We start from the raw sequence: 25924 nt of genomic DNA on the forward strand, positions 1-25924 counted from the left end.
ATTACTATTGTTTAAAGTTTAATTTGCCGGTTTTAGTGCCGCCCCCCCCCCCCCTTTAACCAGGGGGCACTTGATTTATTTGATTAATTGATTTACAGGTGCAACTTAAAAATAGTTGTAGAGCTGTTGTTCGGCCGGCAGCTATACGAGTCAGAAAACACCCGATCTCGTCTGATCTTGGAAGCTAAGCAAAGTCCGAGCTGGATAGTAGGTGGATGGGAGACAGCCTGCGAATACCACGTGCAGTAGTATTTTCCTAGTTAATTTGGAAATTTGTGGCCCTTACTAAAAAGGGGTACTTTATTTTTAAAGTTCTATCCAAAATGGTGTAGAGCTGAGTTGGGAGTGGCTTAGCCAGTCACGTGATGTTCACAAGACTCAATAAAACCCCAGCCTGTTGGGTTTGGGGGATCCACGGTGGGGCAGGTGGTTGAGAGTCTGGTGGATGAACTGGTAATGTGTCGTGTGATTATTAAACCTTTTCTAATGAGCCAACTAGTTCTTAAGAATTCATAGCAATACATTGCTATTAATTCTTAAGCAAAGAACCCATGAAGCAAATACATTACAATAACGTTAATAGGAAATTCTACCACCCGCCGGCATCACATTGCAATCCCGTTCTTGCATCCAGACAAGGTGGGGTCGGGCGGGAAAGCCCTGCGTTCGAGAACAGGGACAGTCACTGAATCGTTACCCCCACCCCCATTAACCTAGGGATCACATATGCCAATTGTACGGGCTTGGCCATTTAGGACTGAGATGAGAAGGAATTTCTTCACTCAGAGGGTGGTGAATCTTTGGAATTCTCTGCCCGAGGCCTGTGGATGCCCAGTCTTTGAGTATATTCAAGGCGGAGATTGATAAATTTTTGGACTCCAGGGGAATCAAGGAACGGAGATTGGGCGGGAAAGTGGAGTTGAGGTCGATGATCAGCCCATCATCATCATAGGTGGTCCCTCAAACAAGGATGACTTGCTTCCACGAGTTCACAGATGTTTCGATGAAGGACCCGATGTTCCAGTGCTGAACTCCAGTTGAGGGGGTGGAAGATGCCTGTGCGTGGATTTTTTTAACGTGGGGTGGCCGTTGCACACCAGCCACCACACGGGCTTGACAGAGCTAGGTCTTGGTCCAGTGGCAAGACGACTGGAGACCTGCTCTGCTGCACGGACCTAGTGCGCGCACATATCGCAGTGTGGGCTGGGCCCGTGCTGCCCCTGGGCCCTCGGCTCTTCTGGGCCCCGTACCCTCATCTGTCGCACCTCCGCCACAAACACTCGCCGCTCCTCCGCCCCGACCTACTCACTCCTTTGTACCTGGGCCCTGCCGGTGTTCCTGCCCACGCTCCAAAACAGCGACCAGGGTTTTGATGATGTCGCCCATCTCAAAATCGTCGCATACTTGGAGCAGCTCGTGCTGGAGGTTGGCGTGGTATGCTCCAGCTCTTTTATAGCCCGACCTGCGGAGCTGTTCTCTCGCAGGTCGGGGGGCACTGATATTAATACAGTCGTGCCTGTCACCACTACAATTCACTACTCTGAGATAGAGTATAAAAGCAGAGAAGTCCTGCTACAACTGTACAGTGTATTGGTGAGGCCACCGTGTTGGTCTCCGTGTGTAAGGAAGGATATACTTGCATTGTAGGCTGTTCAGGGAAGGTTCACTAGGTTGATTCTGGAGATGAGGGGGTTGACTTATGAGGAAAGGTTGAGTGGGTTGGGCCTATACACAATGGAGTTCACAAGAATGAGGTGTGATCTTATTGAAACTTATAAGATAATGAGGGGGCTCGATGAGATGGATGCAGAGAGGCTATTTCCACTCATAGGGGAAACTAAAACTAGGGGACGTAGTCTTAGAATAAGGGGCCGCCCATTTAAAACTGAGATGAGGAGAAATTTCTTCTCTGAGGGTTGTAAATCTGTGGAATTCTCTGCCCGAGAGCTGTGGAGGCTGGGTCATTGAATATATTCAAAGCGGAGATAAGACAGATTTTTGAGCGATAAGGGAATAAAGGGTTATGGGGAGCGGGCAGGGAAGTGGAGCTAAGTCCATGATCGGATCAACCGTGGTTTTATTAAATGGCGGAGCAGGCTCAAGGGGCCAAATGGCCGACTCCTGCTCCTATTTCTGATGTACTTGTCTCAGGCCCCACTATTGTCTCACACCATTCTCAAATGACTGAATTCAAAGTCTCAATGTTCATTTCAGAGCTTCAAGCTGGGCCCCTGTTGGGTCAGAGGGCGGCTGCACTGCATGGAGCTCTGAGCTGGGCCACTGCTGGGTCAGAGGACAGCTGCACTGCATGGAGCTCCGAGCTGGGCCAGAAGGCGGCTGCACAGCATGGGGCTCCGAGCTGGGCCCCAAACCTGCTGGTCACACCAGGGGTACGACTACAGAAATCTAACCAGGCTGCTGTAGCTGTCTGTCCGGATGTAACGGGCAGTACAGACCCCCAGTGTGACCATGTATCTGGGTGTAATGGACAGTACAGACCCCCGGTGTGACCATGTGTCTGGGTATATGGGACAGTACAGACCCCCGGTGTGACCATGTATCTGGGTATATGGGACAGTACAAACGCCGGTGTGACCATGTGTCTGGGTATATGGGACAGTACAGACCCCCGGTGTGACCATGTGTCTGGGTATACGGGACAGTACAGACCCCCGGTGTGACCATATGTCTGGGTATATGGGACAGTACAGACCCCCGGTGTGACCATGCGTCTGGGTATATGGGACAGTACAGACCCCTGGTGTGACCATGCGTCTGGGTATATGGGACAGTACAGACCCCCGGTGTGACCATGTGTCTGGGTATATGGGACAGTACAGACCCCGGTGTGACCATGTGTCTGGGAATCAAGGTTGTCAGCACTGTTGCAGTAACACAAAGAAACAAAGACGTTTCAGACTTTTTTTATTGTCCACATTTAAAATGACCAAAGATGACATTGCATTAATTGATACAACATTCCACTGCAGACGCTTCCACTTGTGGGAGAGACCAGAATTCGGGGCCATCAATATAAGACAGTCACTAATAAACCCAATGGGGAATTCAGGAGAAACTTCTTTACCCAGAGAGCGGTGAGAATGTGGAACTCACTGCCACAGGGAGTGGTTGAGGCAAATAGTATCGATGCATTTAAGGGGAAGCTGGATAAACACATGAGGGAGAAAGGAATAGAAGGAGATGGTGATGGGGTGAGATGAAGAAGGGTGGGAGGGGGCTGGTGAGGAGCATAAACCCCGGCACGGAGCGGTGGGGCCCAGTGGCCTCTTTCTGTGCCGTACACTCGATGTCATTTTATGTAACCAACGGTGCATAAGTACGCCAGTGATCAAACCTGTGGGGAACTGCACTGAGCAAAACATCACCAAATCCCACTTCATCTTCCGAATAAAATATCCAACCTTGCTCACTCGCTGGGAGGCAGACTGCCGAGTGAGCCTTGGAGTGAGAGAGAGAGCGACTACTGCCGCTGGTTGGGGAGTCTAGGACTAGGGGCACAGTCTAAAAATTAGACCCAGACCTTTCAGGAGTGAAGTTAGGAAACATTTCTACACACACAGGGTGGGAGAGGTTTGGAACTCTCTTCTGCAAACGGTAATCGATGCTTACTCAATTGTTAGTTTTAAATGGGAGATTGATTTCTGTTAACCAAAGATATTAAGGGATACAGGACAAAGGCGGGTAGATGGAGTTAGGTCGCAGATCAGCCTTGATCTCATTGAATGGCGTAACAGGCTCGAGGGGCTGAATGGGCCTCCTCCTGTTCCTGTGTAACAGGCTCGAGGGGCTGAATGGGCCTCCTCCTGTTCCTGTGTAACAGGCTCGAGGGGCTGAATGGGCCTCCTCCTGTTCCTGTATAACAGGCTCGAGGGGCTGAATGGGCCTCCTCCAGTTCCTACGTGCATTGTTTATTTGGAAATTGATGTGTAAAGGGGGCACTAGACTGCCCCAATGCGTCACTTACTGATAAGCAACTGGACAAATGCCCTCTGAGGCTCCAATAAGGTAATAAATGAAACATCAAGTCTAATGAGACTGAAACGTACGATTGTAAATTATAACACGTCTTCAGGTCATTCGACACCCTGTTGCTGCCACTGGTTGCGACAGGCGATCGGATGTGACGTGGGCCTCCAGCATTGTCTGCCGTTCTTTAGATGTACAGGACCCGTAGCTCAGCATTTCACCCCGAGTAATTAAAACCGGCCGATTGCAGAGTGAAATAATCGGAAAATTCCACTCCCCCTCACCCCCGGGACAATATCTTCCACTCTCATCCGGACATCTCTGGCGAAACATACAGTGACAGATCTGTAATGGAGGGGCTGTTAACACAGGCAGCGCGAACAGTGATAAGTGATGGAATTTAATTCGATATTCTAGGCTCGGGCAGGGGCAAATAACCCAGGTGGGCTCACCGACAGGTGAATGCCCTGGGTGTGACGTGCTGTGCTGTTAGAGGGCGCAGTCACTATAGGAGAAACTGTACTGCAGCCAACACCTCAAGAAGAACATAAGAAATAGGAGGAGTCGGCCATTCGGCCCCTCGAGCCTGCTCCGCCATTTAATACAATCATGGCTGATCCGATCATGGACTCAGGTCCACTTCCCCGCCCGCTCCCCATAACCCCTTATCATTTAAGAAACTGTCTATTTCGGTCTTAAATTTATTCAATGTCCCAGCTTCCACAGCTCTCTGAGGCAGCGAATTCCACAGATTCACAACCCTCAGAAGAAATTCCTCCTCATCTCAGTTTTAAATGGGCAGCCCCTTATTCTAAGATTATGCCCCCTAGTTCTAGTCCCCCCTATCAGTGGAAACATCCTCTCTACATCCACCTTGTCAAGCCCCCTCATAATCTTACATGTTTTGATAAAATCACTTCTCATTCTTCTGAATTCCAATGAATAGAAGCCCAACCTACTCAATCCCCTCATCGCCAGAATCAACCGAGTGAACCTTCTCTGAACTTCAAAGCAAGTATATCCTTTTGTAAATATGGAAACCAAAACTGCACGCAGTACTCCAGGTGTGGCCTCACCAATACCCTGTATAACTGCAGCAAGACCTCCCTGCTTTTATACTCCATCCCCTTTGCAATAAAGGCCAAGATTCCATTAGCCTTCCTGATCACTTGCTGTACCTGCATACTATCCTTTTGTGTTTCATGCACAAGTACCCCCAGGTCCCTCTGTACTGCGACACTTTGCAATCTTTCTCCATTTAAATAATAACTTGCTCTTTGATTTTTTTTCTGCCAAAGTGCATGACAAAGCAGCACTGCGAGTATCTTCAGCCAAAGGTGGGACAGCTCGAAGTGCTTTACCCGGACACAAGGGCACAACCCGCTCGCTTGTTGTTCTCCTCACCAGTGTCCATCCGCGCCTCTGCCTCAGCTCATCTGTTGCTGAAACCCTCATCCCTGCCTGTTCCCCCACCAGAGTTGACTAGACCAGACTTCCCCCATCCCCGTGTCCTAACTTGCACTGAGTCCCGAACACCCATCACCCCTCCCCTGTGCTCGCTGACCTACATAGAAACATAGAAAATGGGAGCAGTAGTCGGCCATTCGAGCCTGCACCGCCATTCAATATGATCATGGCTGATCCTCTATCTCAACACCATGCTCCTGCTTTTTCCCCATACCCCTTGATACCTTTTGTTTCTAGAAATCTATCTATCTCCCTCTTAAATATATTCAGTGACTTGGCCTCCACAGCCTTCTGTGGTAGAGAATTCCACAGGTTCACCATCCTCTGAGTGAAAACATTTCTCCTCATCTTGGTCCTAAATTTCCTACCCCGTATCCTGAGACTGTGACCCCTTGTTCTAGACTTCCCAGCCCGGGGAAACATCCTCCCCGCATCCAGTCTGTCCAATCCCGTCAGAATTTTAGACGTTTCAATGAGATCCCCTCTCATTCTTCTAAACTCTAGTGAATACAAACCTAGGTCGACCCAATCTCTCCTTATATGACAGTCCTGCCATCCCAGGAATCAGTCTGGTGAACCTTGCTGCACTCCCTCTATGGCAAGTATATCCTTCCTTAGGTAAGGAGACCAAACCTGCACACAATACTCCAGGTGCGGTCTCACCAAGGCTCTGTATAACTGTAGTAAGACATCCTTGCTCCTGTACTCAAACCCTCTTGCAATGGCATCTGAGGGAGAACGCACAGCGCAGGGGGGGGGGGGGGGGGAAAGGAGGATTAATCAGAGGCAGCGCTGGGAGCCTGCATGCCCAAAAGCTGATGCGCAAACACAAAACGCAGCGAGAGAGGTGGTCTGGCCAATCTCAGCGTCGCTCCCGGGCACCCTCATTCATTCTCGGGGTGCAAGCGTCGCCCGCAAGGCATTTACTGCCCACCCTTAGTTGCCCCTTCAGACCACTCATGGGCCTTCTTCTCGAACCACTGCAGTCCCATGTGGTGAAGGTGCACCCACACGGTGCCGTTAGGGAGGGAGTTCCAGGATTTAGACCCGGTGCCAATGAAGAAACGGCCGGTATATGTCCAAGTTGGGATGGTGTGTCATTGGGAGAGGAACTTGGATTCCCGTGCACCTGCTGCCCTTCGAGGAGGTACTGTTGAAGTATATTCACCAGCAGCTTTGGCAGAGGGTATCTGTCAGACAGGGAAGGGAAGCAGAGAATGCAGCAAGAGGAGGTTGGACAGAGGCGTTCAAAATCACAAGGGGTTCTGATCGAGTAAATAAGGAGACACTGTTCCCAGGGCAGGAGGGTCAGTAACCAGAGGGACACAGATTGACGATAATCGGTGATAGAACCAGAGGGGGAGATGGGGAGAATGTTTTTACGCAGCGAGTTGTTGTGATCGGGAATGCTCGGCATGAAAGGGCGGTGGGAGCAGATTCAATAGTAACTTTCAAACCGGGGATTGGATAAATACTGGACGGGGAAACATTCACCGGGCTGTGGGGAAAGAGCAGGGGGAAGTGGGACTGATTGGATAACTTAATAGGAACTTTTATTGATATAGCGCCTTTGACGCAGTGAAATGTCCCAAGGCACTTTAGAACAGTCTTACAACATGTTAGATATTGACCAGGGAGGGAAAGAGAGGAAAAGCGGGAGAAGGAAGTGTAAGAGAGGTTAACGGCTCGGGTCTGAAGCGGCAGACTAAATGCACACGTAGATAGACACAGGCGATAAAACAAAAATAAAACATTGTAAATACAATAAGGATAGTAAAATCAGTATATCAAGATTAATTATAATTAAACAAAAATTAAATATATGCAATAATTATGTAGCAAGTTAAAATGAGAAAATCAGCAATTGAAGCAAATTAAATATGTTTTTAGCTTTCTTTAAAGTTAATTCCCTGTCCTTTGAACGATGACTCTTTCATAGAGCCGGCACAGGCACGAAGGGACGAATGGCCTGCTCCTGTGGTGTGTCGTTCTAATATTCTGCAATCTAATCATCCTCTCTGCTCACGCATGTGGAGAGAACACGTGCCTTGATTTGGACAATCCGGTGAGGGGGTTGATGGAGAACAATTGTCAGGGGGAACATAAGGGAGCGGTTTTAACGGCAGCCTGTCCCCCTCTGCGTGGTCACTGGAATTTCAACAGCGTTTAAAAAAACACAAACATAGAAAATAGGTGCAGGAGTAGGCCATTCGGCCCTTCTAGCCTGCACCGCCATTCAATGAGTTCATGGCTGAACATGCAACTTCAGTACCCCATTCCTGCTTTCTCACCATACCCCTTGATCCCCCGAGTAGTAAGGACTACATCTAACTCCTTTTTGAATATATTTAGTGAATTGGCCTCAACAACTTTCTGTGGTAGAGAATTCCACAGGTTCACCACTCTCTGGGTGAAGAAGTTTCTCCTCATCTCGGTCCTAAATGGCTTACCCCTTATCCTTAGACTGTGACCCCTGGTTCTGGACTTCCCCAACATTGGGAACATTCTTCCTGCATCGAACCTGTCTAAACCCGTCAGAATTTTAAACGTTTCTATGAGTTTAACCCTGTCCTTTCCCAAGTCTGCAGTGTGTCTAGAGAGCATGTTGTACTCTGGGCACAGCTCTGGAACCGGACGAGCAGCTCGGAGCACACCGAGGGGGGAGTTGTGACAATTCAACAGCCCGGCTGTTTAGAAAACATAGAAATTTACAGCGCAGAAGGAGGCCATTTCGGCCCATTGTGTCCACGCCGGCCGGCCGCACGGCCCTCGGTCAGCAGCCATGAAGGTTACACATAAACCTATGAACAATGACGGAAAGGCAAAGAGCACCCAGCCCAACCAGTCCGCCCCACACAACTGCGACACCTCTTACACTGAAACATTCTACACTCCACCCCGACCAGAGCCATGTGATCTCCTGCGAGACAAAAAAAACAGATTCAAAAGCCAGGCCAAGTTAGGGAGAGAAAATCTGGGAAAATTCCTTTCCGACGGACGTTCTTTACCCACCACCCGGTCGGGCCTCCACGGAACTCCAGTCCCACACCATATGGCCGACTCTCAGCGTGCTCCGCGGTGGCGAGGCTCTCGATCGTCAAGGCAACGAAGGTTGGGAGATAAACCGGGGCCGAGCCAGTCATGCCCACAAGTGACGATGATCAAATAGCGACGTGGGAGACCTCAGCTGCAACAGCAGAGGTAGAACACAGGGACATACACGGCACGTAAGCTGTGCTGGCAGTGCAAGCAACAGCTCTCAGGAAATGAAACTGAAAGCCACATCCTTAATTTAACTCTGTCCTCAACACTTGCACCAGATACAGCGTGATCGCCAGAATTTCAGGAACGCACGAGCAGTGGGTGCGTGGAATGTACAGGTCGTGTCCACTTCAATGACACACAGCACTCTCACCCGGACCTGCCCGTGCCACCCTGGGGTGCTCCTGTGGTTGCAGTATAGTACGAGGGGGAAGGGCTGGCATTTTCCAGTACCATCACTGGTGCTGCTAATGCTTTTCACAGAATCCTATAGCGCAGGAGGCGATTGGGCCCATCGAGCCTGTGGCGGCTCTGTGAGCGAGCGATCCAATCAGTCCCACTCCCCCCTGCCCTTTCCCCACAGCCCGGTGAATGTTTCCCCGTCAAGTATTTATCCGATTCCCGGTTTGAAAGTTACTATTGAATCTGCTCCCACCGCCCTTTGAGACAGCGCGTTCCCGATCACAACAACGCGCTGCGTAAAAACATTCTCCCTATCTCCCCCTCTGGTTCCATCGCCGATTATCGTCAATCTGTGTCCCCCTGGTTACCGACCCTCCTGCCCCGGGAACAGTGTCTCCTTATTTACTCCATCAAAATCCCTCGTCATTCCGAACACCTCGATTAAATCTCCCCTTAACCTTCTCTGCTCCAAGGAGAACAACCCCAGCTTCTCCAGTCTCTCCACCTCACTGACGTCCCTCATCCCCGGGACCATTCTGGTCAATCCCCTCCGCACCCTCACCAAGGCCTTGACAACCTTCCTAAAGTGCGGTGTCCTGAATTGGACACAATACGCCAGTGGATTTATAAAGGTTCAGCATAACTTCCGTGCTGCTGTGCTCTATGCCTCGATTTATAAAGCCCAGGATCCCGTAGGTTTTTTTAACGGCCATCTCAACTTGTCCTCTCACCTTCAAACACTTGTGTACAGACACCCCCAGGTCGCTCTGTTCCTGCAACCGCTTTAAAATTGGACCATTTAGTTTATATTCACTTTTTAGGTGAAAGGTTAGGAACTTAGAAGGATTTTGAACGTACAGGATTAAGTGAAATATTTCCTAGTGTTTTAGCTGTGACTCAGTGGTTGTCACCCTCGCCTCTGAATCAGGTGGTCATGGGTTCGTCCAAACCCAGAGACACGAGCACAATAATCTAGGCCGACACTTCCAGTGCAGTACCGAGGGAGCGCCGCACTGCCAGAGGGGCGGCGCCGAGGTAGTGCCGCACTGCCGGAGGGAGCGCCGCTCTGTAGATCCCACTATATCAAAGAAGAGCAGGGAGCTCTCCCAGGTATCCTGGGGCCAATACCTACCCCTCAATCAACATCACTAAGTACAGATTATCTGGTCATTTCCAACATTACAACAGTGACCACACTTCAAACAGTACTGCATTGGCTCTGAACGCGTTGGGATGTCCTGGGATCGTTGACTGCGCTATATCTCTTTGGAATTCTCTACCCCAGAGGGCTGTGGATGCTGAATCGTTGAGTATATGCAAGACGGAGATCGATAGATTTTTGGACTTTAGGGAAATGAAAGGATATGGGGATCAGGCAGAAAAGTGGAGTTGAGGTCGAAGATCAGCCGTAATCTCATGGAATGGCGGAGCAGGCTCGAGGGGCTGAACAGCCAACTCTTGCTCCTATAAATGCTAGTTCAGTCTTTCTTAAAGCATACTGGTTCTAATATGCTGCGACTGCAGTTATACTGCCACTGGGTCATCTGAAGCAGAAACAAATACACCCAGTTCTCGAGCCAGATCAGCAGCATTATAGCAGGAAAGAATCCAGGAATTGGGGATTTCAAACCAGCTTTCGGTGCAAGTATAACCCGTCTCAATAACCTTGTGATAACGGAGAAGCCAGAGGGTAAATCATGCATTCCTTGTGCTTTGCTCAAATCACATCTTGGGTCCAGAAGCGAGTTCTGATAACTGAGACACAAGGGAGAGATTCGAGCCCAAAAGGCGGATGAGAGTGCCACAAGACCGATGCTGAGCATCACAGGACTGAAACAGGAGAAATGGGGGAATTTGATCCACAAGAGACGGCGATTGGCAGAAGATCTTGTCGAGTGTATAAAAAACAAATCTTGAACACAAAGTAGGGCAACAACTTGCATTTATATAGCGCCTTTAACATAGTGAAATATCCCAAGGCGCTTCACAGGAGTATATTATGATTTATTATTAAAAATTTGACACTGAGCCACATAAGTAGAAATTCGCGCATGTAACCAATATCAAAGAGGTCGGTTTTAAGGAGCATCTTGAAGGAGGAGAGAGAGGTAGAGAGGCGGAGAGGTTTAGGGAGGGAGTTCCAGAGCTTGGGGCCCAGGCAACAGAAGGCACGGCCACCGATGGTGGAGCGATTATAATCAGGGATGCTCAGGAGGGCAGAATTAGAGGAGCGAGACATCTCACTCACACACACACTCTCTCTCTCTCTCTCTCTCTCACACACACACACACACTCTCTCTCTCTCTCACACACACACACACTGACCAAGGAATGGACTTTTGGGCAGGGAACCGGAGCAAAACCCCTTCAATGGTTTAAGGAACAGTCGGGACATGCCGGTGGGAGTGTCAGCAGGCAAAAAGGGAATTTGTCTCTGCTTCCTCGTCTGTGTCTATTTTAGGATTTATGCTCTTGCAAAACAATGCATGAATCACATCACATTCCTGCTCACCTAAATGACCACAGCAAGAATCACACAGGAAGACCATTCAGCCATCTACAACAACAACTACTTGTATTTATATAGCGCCTTTAATGTAGTGAAACTTCACAGGAGTATTAGGAGACAGAAAAACCTGACACTGAGCCGCACAAGGAGAAATTAAGGCAGGTGACCAAAAGCTTGATCAAAAAGGTAGGTTTTAAGGAACGTCTTGAAGGTGGAAAGAGAGGTAGAGGGTGGGGTCCAAGAGGCTGAAAGCACAGCCGCTGATGGTGGAGCGATTATAATCAGGGATGCTCAGGAGGACAGAATTAGAGGAGCGCAGAGATTGCGGGGGGTTGTGGGGCTGGAGGAGATTACAGAGATATGAAGGGGCGAGGGCCATGGAGGGATTTGTAAATAAAGATGAGATTTTTGAAATTGAGGCGCTGCTTAACCGGGAGCCAATGTAGGTCAGCGAGCACAGGGGATGATGGTGGACAGGGCTCGGTGCGAGTTAAGACATGGGGCAGTCGAGTGTTGGATCACCTCTAGTTTACGTAGGAGGAGTGTGTTGGAGTCATCAAGTCTAGAGGTAACAAAAGGCATGGATGAGGGCTTCAGCAGCGGCAGGTGCGGAGACGATCTAGTTCATGCATCCATTACAACCCACTCCTCACCTTAATTATCCTTTAGTTACATGGACAAGAACAATGTTTTTTTAATAAATCGATTAATACCAGAATCATTTCTTTACAAATTTAGCTTGAATCCTTCTGAAATATTTTTGTTTTGAGAATGCATCCTTGAAACACCCATGGCCTTTATTTCAGAGACTCCTGGCTCGGTACATGTCCCAACTCATCACTGACATTTAACAAAAAGCAAAAAGGCCGGACACACATTACTGGTCAACCAGCGTGTGAAAGGATCGATGGGTGCAGTCTGACAGCTGGGCAAAATGGGGTTCTGATAAACAGTCACCACTTCACACCGTGAACTTATAAATTGGGCCTATATTCACTGGAGTTTCGCAGAATGAGTGGCGATCTCAGTGAACTGTATAAAATCCTTACAATGGCTTGACAGGGTAGATGCAGGGAGGATGTTTCCCCTAGGTTGGGGAGTCTAGAACCAGGGGTCTGCCATTTAGGACTGAGATGAGGAGGAATTTCTTCACTCAGAGGGTGGTGAATCTTTGGGATTCTCTGCCCCAGAGGACAGTGGAGGCTCAGTCTTTGAGTATGTGACTCTCGGGGAAATTGAGGGATATGGGGACATTGCAGGAAAGTGCTGAGGTCGAAGATCAGCCACGATCTCATTGAATGGCAGAACAGACTCGAGGGGCCGAATGGCCGACTCCTGCTCCTAATTCTTATGTTCTTATCCATTCTCGTTTGCATTCTGATGGATAAATGTGAAATTGCAGCATTTTCCAATTTAGATTTCCAGCACTTCCAATTCCAACATCATTTCTAAAAATATGGGTTAAGCTGACTTTTCAGCTAAGAACAGGAGGAGAGGCGATGAAGGAATTTGTAAATAAAGATGAGATTTTTGAAATCAAGGCGTTGCTCAACCGGGAGCCAATGCAGGTCGGCAAGCACAGGGGGTGATGGGTGAGCGGGACTCGGTACGAGTTAGGACACGGGGCAGCCGAGTTTTGGATCACGTTTGGTTTACGTAGGGTAGAATGTGGGAGGCCAGCCAAGAGTGCGTTGGAGTAGTCAAGTCTGGAGGTAACAAAGGAGTGGGTGAGGGTTTCAGCAACAGCAGATGAGCTGAGGCAGAGGCGGAGACGGGCAATGTTACGGAGGTGGAAATCGGCGGGTTTAGTTATGCTGTGGATGTGTGGTCAAAATACGACAGCAAGGTTGCGAACAGTCTGGTTCAGTCTCAGACAGAAGTTGGGGAGAGGGTTGGAGTCAGTGGCCATGGAACGGAGTTTGTGACGGGGACCGAAAACAATGGCTTCGGTCTACCCAATATTCAATTGGAGAAAATTTCTGCTCATCCAGAATTGGATGTCGGACAAGCAGTCTGACAATTTAGAGACTGTGGAGGGGTCGAGAGAATTGGCGGTGAGGTAGAGCTGGGTGTCATCAGCGCACATGTGGAAACTGATTCTGCGTTTTCGGATGATGTCACCCAGGAGCAACATGTCGATGAGAAATAGCAGGGGGCCAAGTATAGATCCTTGGGGGACACCAGAGGTAACGATGCGGGGGAAGAGATGCCGTTGCAGGTGATTCTCTGGCTACGGTTAGGCAAGAATGGAACCAGGCGAATGCAGTCCCACCCAGCTGGACGATGGTGGAGAGGCATTGGAGGAGGATGGAGTGGTCAACCGAGTCAACGGCTGCAAACAAGTCAAGAAGGACGAGGAGGGATAGTTTATCAGTCACAAAGAATGTTATTTGTGACAGAGACATTTCGGTACTGTGGCAGGCGCGGAAGCCGGATTGGAGGCATTCAAACTTGGAATTGAGGGAAAGATGGGCACGGATTTGGGAGGTGATAACATGTTCAAGGACTTTGGAGAGCAAGAGGTTGGAGATGGGGCGGTAGTTTGCAGGGACAGAGGGATCGAGGGTCGGCTTTTTGAGGGGCGATGACGACAGATTTGAGGGAGAGTGTGACAGTACCCGAGGAGAGAGAACCATTAATGTCAGCTAACACGGGAGCCAGAAAAGGAAGCTGGGTAATCAGCAATTCGATGGGAATAGGGTCTAGGGAGCAGGAAGTGGGTCTCATGGACAGGATTATATTAAAACCTACATTAGCAGCGCGGGTAAGATTGTTGTAACGGGAACTGATTTAAATAAAACTTAAATTCGCCACAAACTATTATAATTAATGAAAATATATACTGTCAGTCATTTTGTTGTTAAATGTGGTTATGTTTTAGGACAAGTTACACTACAGTGTGGGCATGAGTTATTTCAGAAGCAAGGAGCTTGTTTTGCAACACAAAATAAGTTTTATTTTTAAATAAAAACGTACTTAGAAAACTATTTTTACAATAAGAGTTCAGAAAATTCAAAGCTTCAGAAAACTTTACTTTCCTCAAAGATATTAATATTAATTTTGAGGATTTGTAAGTGAACATTTGAGAGAGTTTGTAAGTGAACATTTAAGCGTTTTCAAAATGATCAAAAAGTTTGGTGATTAAAACAAAAGATTCAATGATTAAAATATTTTAAAATGAATATAAAATGGTGTTAAATGTCTAAAAAAAATGATAAATGATTAAATGGAGAGTTTTTAAAATGAACATTTTAAAGCGTTAAAATGAACATTAAGTGAGTTTGTAAATGAATATTCAAGAGGATTAAAATGAACATTAAATGATGTTAAATGAGTTTGTAAATGAACATTAAATGATTGAAAGTTTGTAAAGGAATATTCAAGAGGATTAAAAGGACCATGAAATGATTTTAAAATGGTTCCAACAGTTCGCCACCAAGTGGGTTCCCTCAAAAGGAGGAATAAAATGCTACGACACAGGCAGAGCGGGGGATTCGGTGGTTCGATCGCTGGCTATAAAGAATAAAAGGAGTTTGTTTGTGGGGAGATGTGTTCACTCAGGGATAAATTGTCGGCCCGGAGCTGCCCCGCCATCATTTTCCCCCAAAACCCTCTCACACACACAGAGCCCGGGGGGGAAAGGGAGGCCCTCACCCCGCCAGCTTCAACAAAAATAAACTCTCAAGTCCGAATTCAAAATCAAATAAAATCAACAAACCCGGTTCACGCGGCGCCTCGCCGACCCACGTCCACCTTCCGATCGCCTCAAGGCCCCCCTCCTCCCGGTAGCAGCGCTCGGGCTTTCAACGGACTTTCCTGACGGGGCCAGCCGGGACCGGCGCCTCCTTCCCCGGGCGAGGCCCTTTACGCGAGGCCGGGGCTTCGACGAAATCGGTATTTTTTCAGCCAAAAGAGTTGACCGCCAACGGCGGGCTGGCGAAGACGACGCGACGGCGGCAGAAAATATCATTTTCTGACGTAAAAAGGGGCGCCCGTCGACTAGGCCGCAGGCAAGCCGCGCTCGAGCCGCTCGCTCGCTTTCTCTCTCTCTCTCTCACTTCGCTCGCCCGCTCTGTGTGTGTGTGTGTGTGCGCGCGCAGAAAAAAACACAACAACAACCCGCCTTCGGCCATCTCCGTCCGAGGTGGGCGGGGCCCCGAAGATTAATGCAGCGGATGCATGCGGCCCCGCCCACCCACTGCGCCCGGCCGGCCAATCAGCCGGCCGGCCAGCCTTACATTTGCATAGGGCGGTGCTCCGGTCCCTGCGACGCGGCCCCGGCGACCCCGTGGCGGCGGCTGAGTCTATAAAAGGCGGCGCGCAAGCCGCGGAGCTTTTAGATGCGCTTTGAGCGCATTCGGAGCGGGAGGGAAAAAAAAAGCAGGAAAGGGTGGGCTGAGTAAGTGAGCGAAAAGGGGTAAGATAAAGGGTTTTGAACCCCCCCCCACTCCCCTTTCCACCGTGTTGGGCTTTTTTTTTAACCGTGTTTTTAACGGCGGGGGGGTTTTGTTTTGTTCTCTTTCCCACCCCCCCCCCCCCCAACCAGCACACAACCACACAACACACACTGACGAGGCGTCGCTTGGCTGCTGGGAGTTTGAACCATGCAAGGACCTCCTTCCGGGGACAGCGCATGCCCACTGCGCACCATCAGGAGGGTGCAATTTGGTATCCTCAGCCCAGATGAAATGGTATGTGCTGCAAGTTTTCCTGGAGTGGGATATGTTATAAACACTTTTTATATATATGTATTTATATATATATATGTATATAAAGCTGCAATTGCAAAAGTCCCCCCATTTTGAAGGCGTACGCTATTATAAACACTTTATATAATATATTAAAAAATATACAATTGCAAAATTACCCCCCTTTTTGGAGGTGTGCGATATAAACACTTTATATATAATATATATTAAAAAAAGATACAATCGCAAAATTCTCTCCCATTTTGGAGGTGTGGGATATTATAACCGTGTGTGTGTGTATATATATATTTTAAAAAGATGCAGTTTCAAAATTCCCCCCATTTTTGAGCAGTGTGATATTTTATAAACACTGTGTTTGGAGGAGTGGGATATTATAAACACTTTTTTTGTGTATATATATATATTTTTTTTAAAAAAGATGCAATTGCAAATTTCTTTCCCGTGAATTTTTTTTGCAATTGCAGTTTGATTTCTCCATTTTGTTGACTTCCTGGTTTAAAATTTGATTTGAGTTTAAAAAAAAAAACGTTTTGTGCCTTGTGTCACTTCTTGTGAAGTGCCTTGGGACGTTAAAGGTGCTCTATAAATAAAAGTTGTTGTTGTAATCTCATTGAAATGTAATTGCATTTGATCCAGACTGTTTATTAAAATCCTGATTTCACTCCCCCAGTTTGGTGACACGCCTCTGGGCAATGTGCATTTGATCTGGCCTGTTTGTAAATCCTGATTTCACTCAGTTTCTTGGTGACGCATCTGTTGGGATGTGTGCATTTTATCCAGTCTGATTTTAAATCCAGATTTCACACCCAATAAGAATTTGGTGACGCACCTGTTGCAGATGTGCAAGAGTTTAATGCGGTTTGCTGGGTGAGATTTGTGTGTGTACGGGGCACTGAATAAGGAATTCATAAGAATTAGGAGCAGGAGTCGGCCATTCGGCCCCTCGAGCTTGCTCCGCCATTCATTGAGATCATTGGCTGATCTTCTACCTCCACTTTCCGGCACTGTCCCCAAATCTCTCCGTTCCCTTAATGTTCAAAAATCTTATCGATCTCTTGTCTTGAATATACTCAATGACTGAGCCTCCACAGCCCTCTGGGACAGAGAATTCCAGAGATTCACCACCCTCTGAGTGGGGGAAAATGTTAGAATCAATCATTAAGGATGAAATAGCAGCGCATTTGGAAAGCAGTGACAGGATCGGTCCAAGTCAGCATGGATTTATGAAAGGGAAATCATGCTTGACGAGTCATCTGGAATTTTTTGAGGATGTAACTAGTAGAGTGGACAAGGGAGAACCAGTGGATGTGATGTATTTGGACTTTCAAAAGGCTTTCGACAAGGTCCTGCACAAGAGATTGATGTGCAAAATCAAAGCACATGGTATTGGGGGTAATGTACTGACGTGGATAGAGAACTGGTTGGCAGACAGGAAGCAGAGAGTCGGGATAAACTGGTCCTTTTCAGAATGGCAGGCAGGGCTCAGTGCTGGGACCCCAGCTCTTTCCAATATACAGATTTAGATGAAGGAATTGAGTGTAATATCTACAAGTTTGCAGATGCCACTAAACTGGGTGGCGGTGTGAGCTGTGAGGAGGATGCTAAAAGGCCGCAGGGTGACTTGGACAGGTTAGGTGAGTGGGCAAATGTATAGCAGATGCAGTATAATGTGGATAAATGTGAGGTTAACCATTTTGGGGGCAAAAACACAAAGGCAGAATATTATCTGAATGGCAGCAGATTAGGAAAAAGGGAGGTGCAACAAGACCTGTGTGTCATGGTTCATCAGTCCTTGAAAGTTGGCATGCAGGTACAGCAGATGGTGAAGAAGGCAAATGGTATGTTGGCCTTCATAGCTAGAGGATTTGAGTATAGGAGTAGGGAGGTCTTACTGCAGTGGTACAGGGCCTTAGTGATATCTCACCTGGAATATTGTTCAGTTTTGGCCTCTTAATCTGAGGAAAGACGTTCTTGCTTTTGAGGAGACCAGACTGATTCCAGGGATGTCTGAACTGACATATGAAGAGACTGGATCAACTGGGCCTTTATTCACTGGAGTTGAGAAGGATGAGAGGGGATCTCATAAAAACGTATAAGATTCTGACAGGACTGGGCAGGTTAGATGCGGGAAGAATGTTCCCGATGTTGGGGAAGTCCAGAACCAGGGGACATCGACTTAGGATAAGGGGTAGGCCATTTAGGACTGAGATGAGCAGAAACTTCTTCACTCAGAGTTGTTAACCTGTGGAATTCCCTGTCGCAGAGAGTTGTTGATGCCAGTTCATTGGATATATTCAAGAGGGAGTTAGATATGGCCCTTACGGCTAGAGATCAAGGGGTATGGAGAGAAAGCAGGAAAGGGGTACTGAGGGGATGATCATCCATGATCTTATTGAATGGCGGTGCAGGCTCGAAGGGCCAAATGGCCTACTCCTGCACCTATTTTCTATGTTGCCTCCTCATCTCAGTCCTAAATGGCCGACCCCTTATCTTGAGACTGTGCCCCTGATTCTAGACTCCCCAGCCCAGGGGAAACCCCTGTCAAGCCCTGTAAGAATTTTGTATGTTTCAATGAGATCACCGTATCATTCTTCTAAACTCTAGAGAATATAGACCGTCTACTCAATCTCTCATACGACAGTCCTACTATCCCAGGAATCAATCTGGTGAACCTTTGTTGCACACCCTCTATGGCAGGAGACCAAAACTGTGCACAATACTCCAGGTGTGGTCTCACCAGGCCCCTGTATAAATGTGGACTTCCAGACTACCTCAGTGGGAGATATGCTCTCTCACCTCTAGTCAGAAGATGGTGGGCTCGGGTCCCATTCCCCAGAAACTTGGGGCCAAAATCCAGCTAGACGCTCCACAGTGCAGTACTGAGGGAGCGCAGTACTGAGGGAGCACCGCACCGTCGGAATTGCCGTTTTTCGAATGAGATGTTAAACCGACTGCGCTCTCAACTGGATGTAAAAGCTCCCACGGCCACTATTTCGAAGAAGAGCAGGGGAGTTCCCCGGTGTCCTGGGGCCAATATTTATTCCTCAATCAACGTCACTGAAACAGATGATCTGGGTCATTACATAGCTGTTTATGGGAGCTTGCTGTGTGCAAATTGGCTGCCACATTTCCTACATTACAGCAGTGACCACACTTTAAAGAGTACTTCATTGGCTGTGAGGTGCTTTGGGACGTGCTGAGGGTGTGAAAGCTATCGAAATGCAAATCTTTTCTTGGGGAACGCTCCAATCTGAAATGTATTGTTTTGAGCACCTTTTTCTCTCTTTCCCAGAATGGCTGTTTGGTAAGAGCAGAGGCTTGCAGGTGGCAAGTTTGTGGAGTGTTGCCAGCGAAGTGTTGATTTATGTGGAGAAAGTGGAGCCTTGTACACTTTACACACGCAGTTGCATAATCTGTCTTTCATAACCGCTTTAAAGGGACATTGTCTGATGCTAGTACTGTCCTTCCCACTGAGTTGACATGTCACTGCAAAAATTAGTGCTACTCTGGCCTTTTCATGTCTGCCTTTTCAGTTTTAATTTTCACACAATCAATCTCAAGAGTTTTGGCAAATGAACATGTGGAGTAGACTGTACAGTCCCTCAAACCTGCTCCGCCATTCAATCAGATCACGGCTGATCTTCTACCTCAACTCCATCTTCCCGCTCGACTCCCCGAGACTCCCAAAATCTATCGATCGCAGCCTTGAATATACTCAATGACACCACCCTCCGAGTGAAGACATTTCTCCTCATCTTTCAGATGAGACTTTAACCGAGGCCCCGTGGGGCTGGAGGAGATTACAGAGATAGGGAGGGGCGAGGGCCATGGAGGGATTTGTAAACAATGCTGAGAATTTTGAAATCGAGGCGTTGCTTAACTGGGAGCCAGTGTGGGTCAGCGAGCACAGGGGGTGATGGGTGAGCGGGACTTAGTGCGAGTTAGGACACGGTGCAGGGGGTGATGGGTGAGCGGGACTCGGTGCGAGTTAGGACATGGGTCAGTGAGCACAGGGGGTGATGGGTGAGCGGGACTCGGTGCGAGTTAGGACACGGGGTCAGTGAGCACAGGGGGTGATGGGTGAGCGGGACTCGGTGCGAGTAAGAACACGGGTCAGCGAGCACAGGGGGTGATGGATGAGCAGGACTCGGTGCGAGTTAGGACACGGGGCAGCCGAGTTTTGAATGAGCTCTAGTTTACGTAGGGTAGAATGAGGGAGGCCAGCCAGGAGTGCGTTGGAATAGTTAAGTCTGGAGGTAACAAGGGCACAGATGAGGGCTTCAGCAGCGGATGAGCTTAGAAAGTATCTTGGATAAAATGCTTCCCTTTCTCCATTCCGGCGGTGACTGTTGGGCAGTTATGCTGGGTGAGTGGACCCAGCTTGATTCACTGTCCCGCAGGGTGACCTAATTCCTCCCGTCTCGGACCTTCCATTAGCTGCTGCCCGCCCCCCCCCCCCCGAGTGTCTGAAACGCCTTGAAACCATCAACAGTGAGCAGAAGACTGCAAGTGTTGAGTGCTGCTCTTTATCGGGGGAGGGATTTTGGATCGTGTGACAATTGCGTATCGCTTCCGATATATTAACCAGGGCTGCTTCAACCACGCGCAGTTTAAAGTGCTGCTATATCCCCCTCCTGCAATGCTTTTGATTCAACTGCTGCTGATGGTCCTCTGCATCTGTCAGACCCATTCGCATCAGTGCTTCCCCCTAGTGTTGTACAGCTCTGGATATACTGTGCACGTCTGGAAGGGTGGGATCCAGCTTGCACCACTAAAATCCAGGTGAAAGCACTGGAGTGACTCAATTGTGTACCAGATGTTCAGGGAGCCTGTTTCTTGTGTCGGCCCTTCAGTGTAATGTTGGGTGTCGTACGTGAAGTGCTGTAGGCTTGGGGGCGGCGATACAGGCACTGGGGCATTCTCCACGATCACTGATAATTCAGCGTGTATCCTCGAGTTTGTGAAGCGTTTGTTTATAATAAACAGAAATGACCAATAAAAACCTTTTTTAATGCTGCCAGTTTGTTCGTCCTTTCCCGATCCTCGCTCGCCCCCACCACTGCTGGTTTAAACAAAAATATACCCACCCAGTCTGTCCCTGTTGGGCAGGGTCCATTGAGGTGCAGAGTAGCGCCCACTCCAATGTTCTGTCATGGGGTGGGTGGAGGGGTTACTCAGTCTCTGGCATATTGTATTTCAGCATCCAGCCGGATCTGAGAGCTGAGGCTAATATTTTTTAGCGGGGGGGCAGCAGGATTGAGGGTTACGATTGATTACCCGTATACAACAACAGTTTGCATTTATATAGCACCTTTAATGTAGTAAAACGTCCCAAGGTGCTTCATAGGAGCATTATCAAGCAAAATTTGACACCGAGCCGCATAGGAAGATTTGGGGACAGGTAACCAAGCTTGGTCAAAGAGGTCAATTTTAAGGAGCATCTTAAAGGAGGAAAGAGAGGTTTCGGGAGGGAGTTCCAGAGCTTGGGGCCCAGGCAGCTGAAGGCACAGCCGCTAATGGTGGTGCGATTAGAATCGGGATGATGCATAAGAGGAGTGCAGAGATCTCGGAGGGTTGTGGGGCTGGAGGAGGTTACAGAGGTAGGGAGGGGTGAGGGTCATGGAGGGATTTGAAAACCAGGATGAGAATTTAAAAATGGAGTTGTTGTTCGACCAGGTGCCAATGTAGGTCAGCGAGCACAGGGGGTGATGGGTGAGCGGGACTCGGTGCGAGTTAGGACACAGAGCAGCGAGCACAGAGGGTGATGGGTGAGCGGGACTCGGTGCGAGTTAGGACACAGAGCAGCGAGCACAGGGGGTGATGGGTGAGCGGGACTCGGTGCGAGTTAGGACACGGGGCAGCAGAGTTTTGGATGTTCATGGAAAATAAACACACTGGCTGTGTGATGGGCTAGTCACCTAGCCATCTGTGTTTGATGTTAAATGCTACCTCATTCTTTCTCTCATGCTCATATGAGAAATACTCTGATGTTGCCAATGTAACGGTACAATCATAGAATTATGTAGCACAGAAGGAGGCCATTCGGTCCCTAGTGCCTGTGATGGCTCTTTGATGGATTATATAGGATATACGGCACAGAAACAGGCCATTCGGCCCAACCAGACCATGCCGGCGTTTATGCTCCACTCGAGCCGCCTCCTGTCTTTCCTCGTCTAAAATCTAGCGGCATAACCCTCTATTCCCTTCTCCCTCGTATGCTTGTCCAGCCTCGTCTTAAACGCATTGATACTATTCGCTTCAATCACTCCGTGGTAGTGAGTTCCACATTCTCACCATTCTCTGGGTAAAGAAGTTTGTTCTGAATTCCCTATTGGGTTTCTTGGTGACTATTCAATTAATCCCACTCTTTCCCCTTAGACCTGCATTTTGTTTTGCCTTAAAGTATTTATCCAATTCCTTTTTGAATGTTACTATTGAATCTGCTTCCACTGCCCTTCCAAATCCTGGAGTATTGCTTCAAAGGTGCACTTGAAAACCTACTTGAAATATTACCATTTGCAAATAAAGGCACTGATGCAGTGTTTCCAGAGTGCATCGTTTGCATGTGTTATATTGCACTTTCTGTGGGGTTATCCTGCTCCGCATACTTAGTTTCGCAACGCTTGTTCTCTCTGACTTTAAACACTCTGCCTGTGAGTCACTGCTTACTGTATTTAACTGGCACTTGGCCCTGGGAGAGGGGGGCGGAGGAGATTTACCAGAATGGTACCAGGGCTGAAAGACTCCAGTGGTGTGGAGAAGCTGGGTTTGTTCTCCTTGGAGCAGAGAAGGTTAAGGGGAGATTTAACAGAGGCGTTCAAAATTATGAAGGGTTTTGATCGAGTAAATAAGCAGAAACTGTTTCCAGTGGCAGAAGGGTTAGTAACCAGAGGGGGACACAGATTTAACGTGACCGTTTTTAAGCAAGTGTAGAGCCAGTGTGCGGGGAGTGCAGGAGTGATTAAATGACAAAAGGGATGATGGTGTGAGATGGTAATGGGACGGGTAAAGAAACAAAAGATGGGGCCAGAGGAGGTATAAATGGTCACAGCAGAACTGTTACCAGCCTCTGCTGTGCTGAAAATGGGAGCGCTGGTTCTGATCTCGCTCCGTGTGAAGGCCAGAAGTGTCTGATCGAAAGGGGGTGCAGTATAAAAGAAGGGAAGTATTGCTACAGTTATACAGGGTATTGGTGAGGCCATACCTGAAATACTGCGTGCAGTTTTGGTTTCCATATTTACGAAAGGATATACTTGCTTTGGAGGCAGTTCAAAGAAGATTCACTAGGTTGATTCCCTCAAATGAGGGGGTTGTCTTATGAGTAGGTTGGGCCTCTACTCATTGGAATTCAGAAGAAGGAGAGGTGATCTTATCGAAACGTATAAGATTGAGGGGGCTTGACAGGTTGGATGCAGAGAGGATGTTTCCACTGATGGGGGAGACTAGAACTAGAGGGTATAATCTTAGAATAAGGGGCCGCCCATTTAAAACTGAGATGAGGAGGAATTTCTTCTGAGGGTTGTGGATCTGTGGAATTTTCTACCTCCGAGCTGTGGAAGCCGGGACATTGAATAAATTTAAGACTGAGATACAGTTTCTTAACCGATAAGGGAAATAAGGGGTTATGGGGAGCGGGCGGGGAAGTGGAGCTGAGTCCATATCGGATCAGCCATGATCGTATTAAATGGCGGAGCAGGCTCGAGGGGCCATATGGCCTACTCCTGTTCCTATTATGTTCTTGTGTTCCTTGAGCTTGTGTTTCAAGTGTTGGACCGCATTGATGTTGGTGCAATGGTGTAAATGAGAACTTTGATCTTGCGAGTCTGCTGTCTCTCTCTCCCTCCACCCCAAAAACAACCTGCGATGTGCTCCGTTCTGCAATGTTACAAGGAAGAGCCTTGTGTTTGGTGTCTCTGCTCCATCCCAACACGGGTTATGCTGGCTGAAAAATGTTCTGATCTAGAGAATAGAATCCGTGTTTATATAAGCATCTGGTCGCATCCTCGTGAAGTCCCCAGAGTGCAGCATCACCAGTGGGTTGCTTTTCCGAGTGCAGTCACTGTTGCACACATGGCAAGCAGTTTACTGCACACAGCAAGATCCCACACGCAGCAGATGAACAAAAGGACCAGTTAATACGTTGCTGGCTTTGTCAGTGTGAATAAATCCAATGGGGAATTCAGGAGAATCTTTACCCAGAAAGTGGTGAGGATGTGGAACTCACTGCCACAGGGAGCGGTTGAGGCGAATAGTATCGATGATGCATTTAAGGGGGAGCTGGATAAACACATGAGGGAGAAAGGAATAGAAGGATATGGTGATGGGGTGAGATGAAGAGGGGTGGGAGGGGGCTGGTGTGGAGCATAAACCCAGGCACGGAGCGGTGGGGCCCAGTGGCCTCTTTCTGTGCCGCACATTCGATGTAGTATGGCAGGGTCTATGGAGCAATGGGTCAGGGTTCCTCTCATGGGCATCTCATCGCAGAACATGTGTCCCGTCCGTCGTCACCGTTCTCCCCCCCCCCCCCCCCCATTCTGCAATGACTGCTCCTGTGGTGTAAAACCTCCTTTACCAGAATGGTGGTCTGAGTTCTTGGACATAAGAAATAGGAGCAGGAGTCGGCCATTCAATAAGATCATGGCTGATCTTCGACCTCAACTGCACTGTCCCCATATCCCTTGATTCTTGATTCCCTTAATATCCACAAATCTATTGATCTCTTGCCTTGAATATACTCAACGACTGAGCACTCGCAGCCCCCACTCTCGGATAGGATCCGTTTGTTGGCAATATTGGGTTTGGTCCATTGTCACTCATCGTGTTTGTTTTTCTCTGTCGTTGCCAGAAACGGATGTCTGTGACCGAAGGGGGAATCAAGTACTCGGAGACCACCGAGGGAGGTCGCCCAAAGCTGGGTGGGCTGATGGACCCCCGCCAAGGAGTCATCGAAAGGACTGGAAGGTGCCAGACATGTGCAGGTGAGCGGTTACCTGGGCAGAGCAAGAACCCCCTCCCCCAACGCTCGGCTTGCAGTGGTCCCAGTGTGCCTCCAACAATAACCTCTTCTCAAACGCCACGTTATTTTTGCTCCCTCCCTATTGGATTTGCATGCCTCAAGAGTCCACGCTGCATAATGCTACCTTTGTTTGTTCCTTCCTTCCCGTCACTCCTGTGCTGCACCAATATCGTGAGGTGCAGAAATCGGGCACTTGCCGATTTGCTGACTGTCTCCACAGTTTTGGAGGCGGGGGTGTGGTCCACGGATATTAGAGGTTCCAGTATTACAATGCAGCGTACGTTTGCCAGAATTCTACTTGGATGCCAAGAGTTAAGTTACGAGGAGAGATGTGTGCTGAGATATCAGGCGGGGAAGAGCGAATGCCTGTAAGGAAATCGATACGTGTTTTCCAGCTGTTCATTTCAAGGATGGTCGAGCTCCCTCGCGAACTCCTCCTCCTCCTCTCTTTCCCCCCCCACAACTGTTCCTCTGTTCACTGCATCCCAGAGAGCCCAATGTGCCCAGACGCAAGAGTGGGGAACTTTAACCTGCGGACTATCTCTGGGTACAAGCGCCTCCCACCCTCAACACTGTAGCCTTTCCCCATGAGCAAAGGCGCACTGTTGTGTAATTACAGGGTGGAAGGAGGGTTCACAGCGGAAGCTGATTGCCAGGACAGCTTGCACAGACTGGGCCTGTGTTCCCTCGAGTGTAGAAGATTAAGGGCCGATCTAATCGAGGGGTTTAAAGGAGTTGACGGGGTCGAGAGAGAGAGAAACTATTCCCTCTGGTGGGGGGTGTCCAGAACA

At 48.5% G+C, this 25924-nt stretch overlaps 1 protein-coding gene and 1 long non-coding RNA gene across 2 annotated transcripts in view; one reads left to right on the forward strand and one right to left on the reverse strand.

Annotated features, from left to right (window-relative positions):
- Nucleotides 1–2912: 2912 nt before the first annotated feature.
- LOC139232705 (uncharacterized) lies at nucleotides 2913–15183 on the reverse strand. The gene is made up of 2 exons (XR_011588078.1): nucleotides 15127–15183; nucleotides 2913–4308 (listed from the first exon to the last, which is right to left on the reverse strand). It is a non-coding gene; the product is annotated as an uncharacterized lncRNA (long non-coding RNA).
- Nucleotides 15184–15764: 581 nt separating this feature from the next.
- polr2a (RNA polymerase II subunit A) overlaps nucleotides 15765–25924 on the forward strand; it is a 52141-nt gene continuing 41981 nt past the window's right edge. The window contains exons 1-2 of the mRNA XM_070863176.1: nucleotides 15765–16099; nucleotides 24963–25095. Of these exons, the coding sequence (XP_070719277.1) occupies nucleotides 16013–16099; nucleotides 24963–25095 (220 nt within the window). The 5' untranslated portion in view covers nucleotides 15765–16012. The remainder of the gene's footprint in view (nucleotides 16100–24962; nucleotides 25096–25924) is intronic.

Source organism: Pristiophorus japonicus, chromosome 20, assembly GCF_044704955.1.
Source record: "Pristiophorus japonicus isolate sPriJap1 chromosome 20, sPriJap1.hap1, whole genome shotgun sequence".
In the NCBI taxonomy this organism is placed as follows: Eukaryota; Metazoa; Chordata; class Chondrichthyes; family Pristiophoridae; genus Pristiophorus; species Pristiophorus japonicus.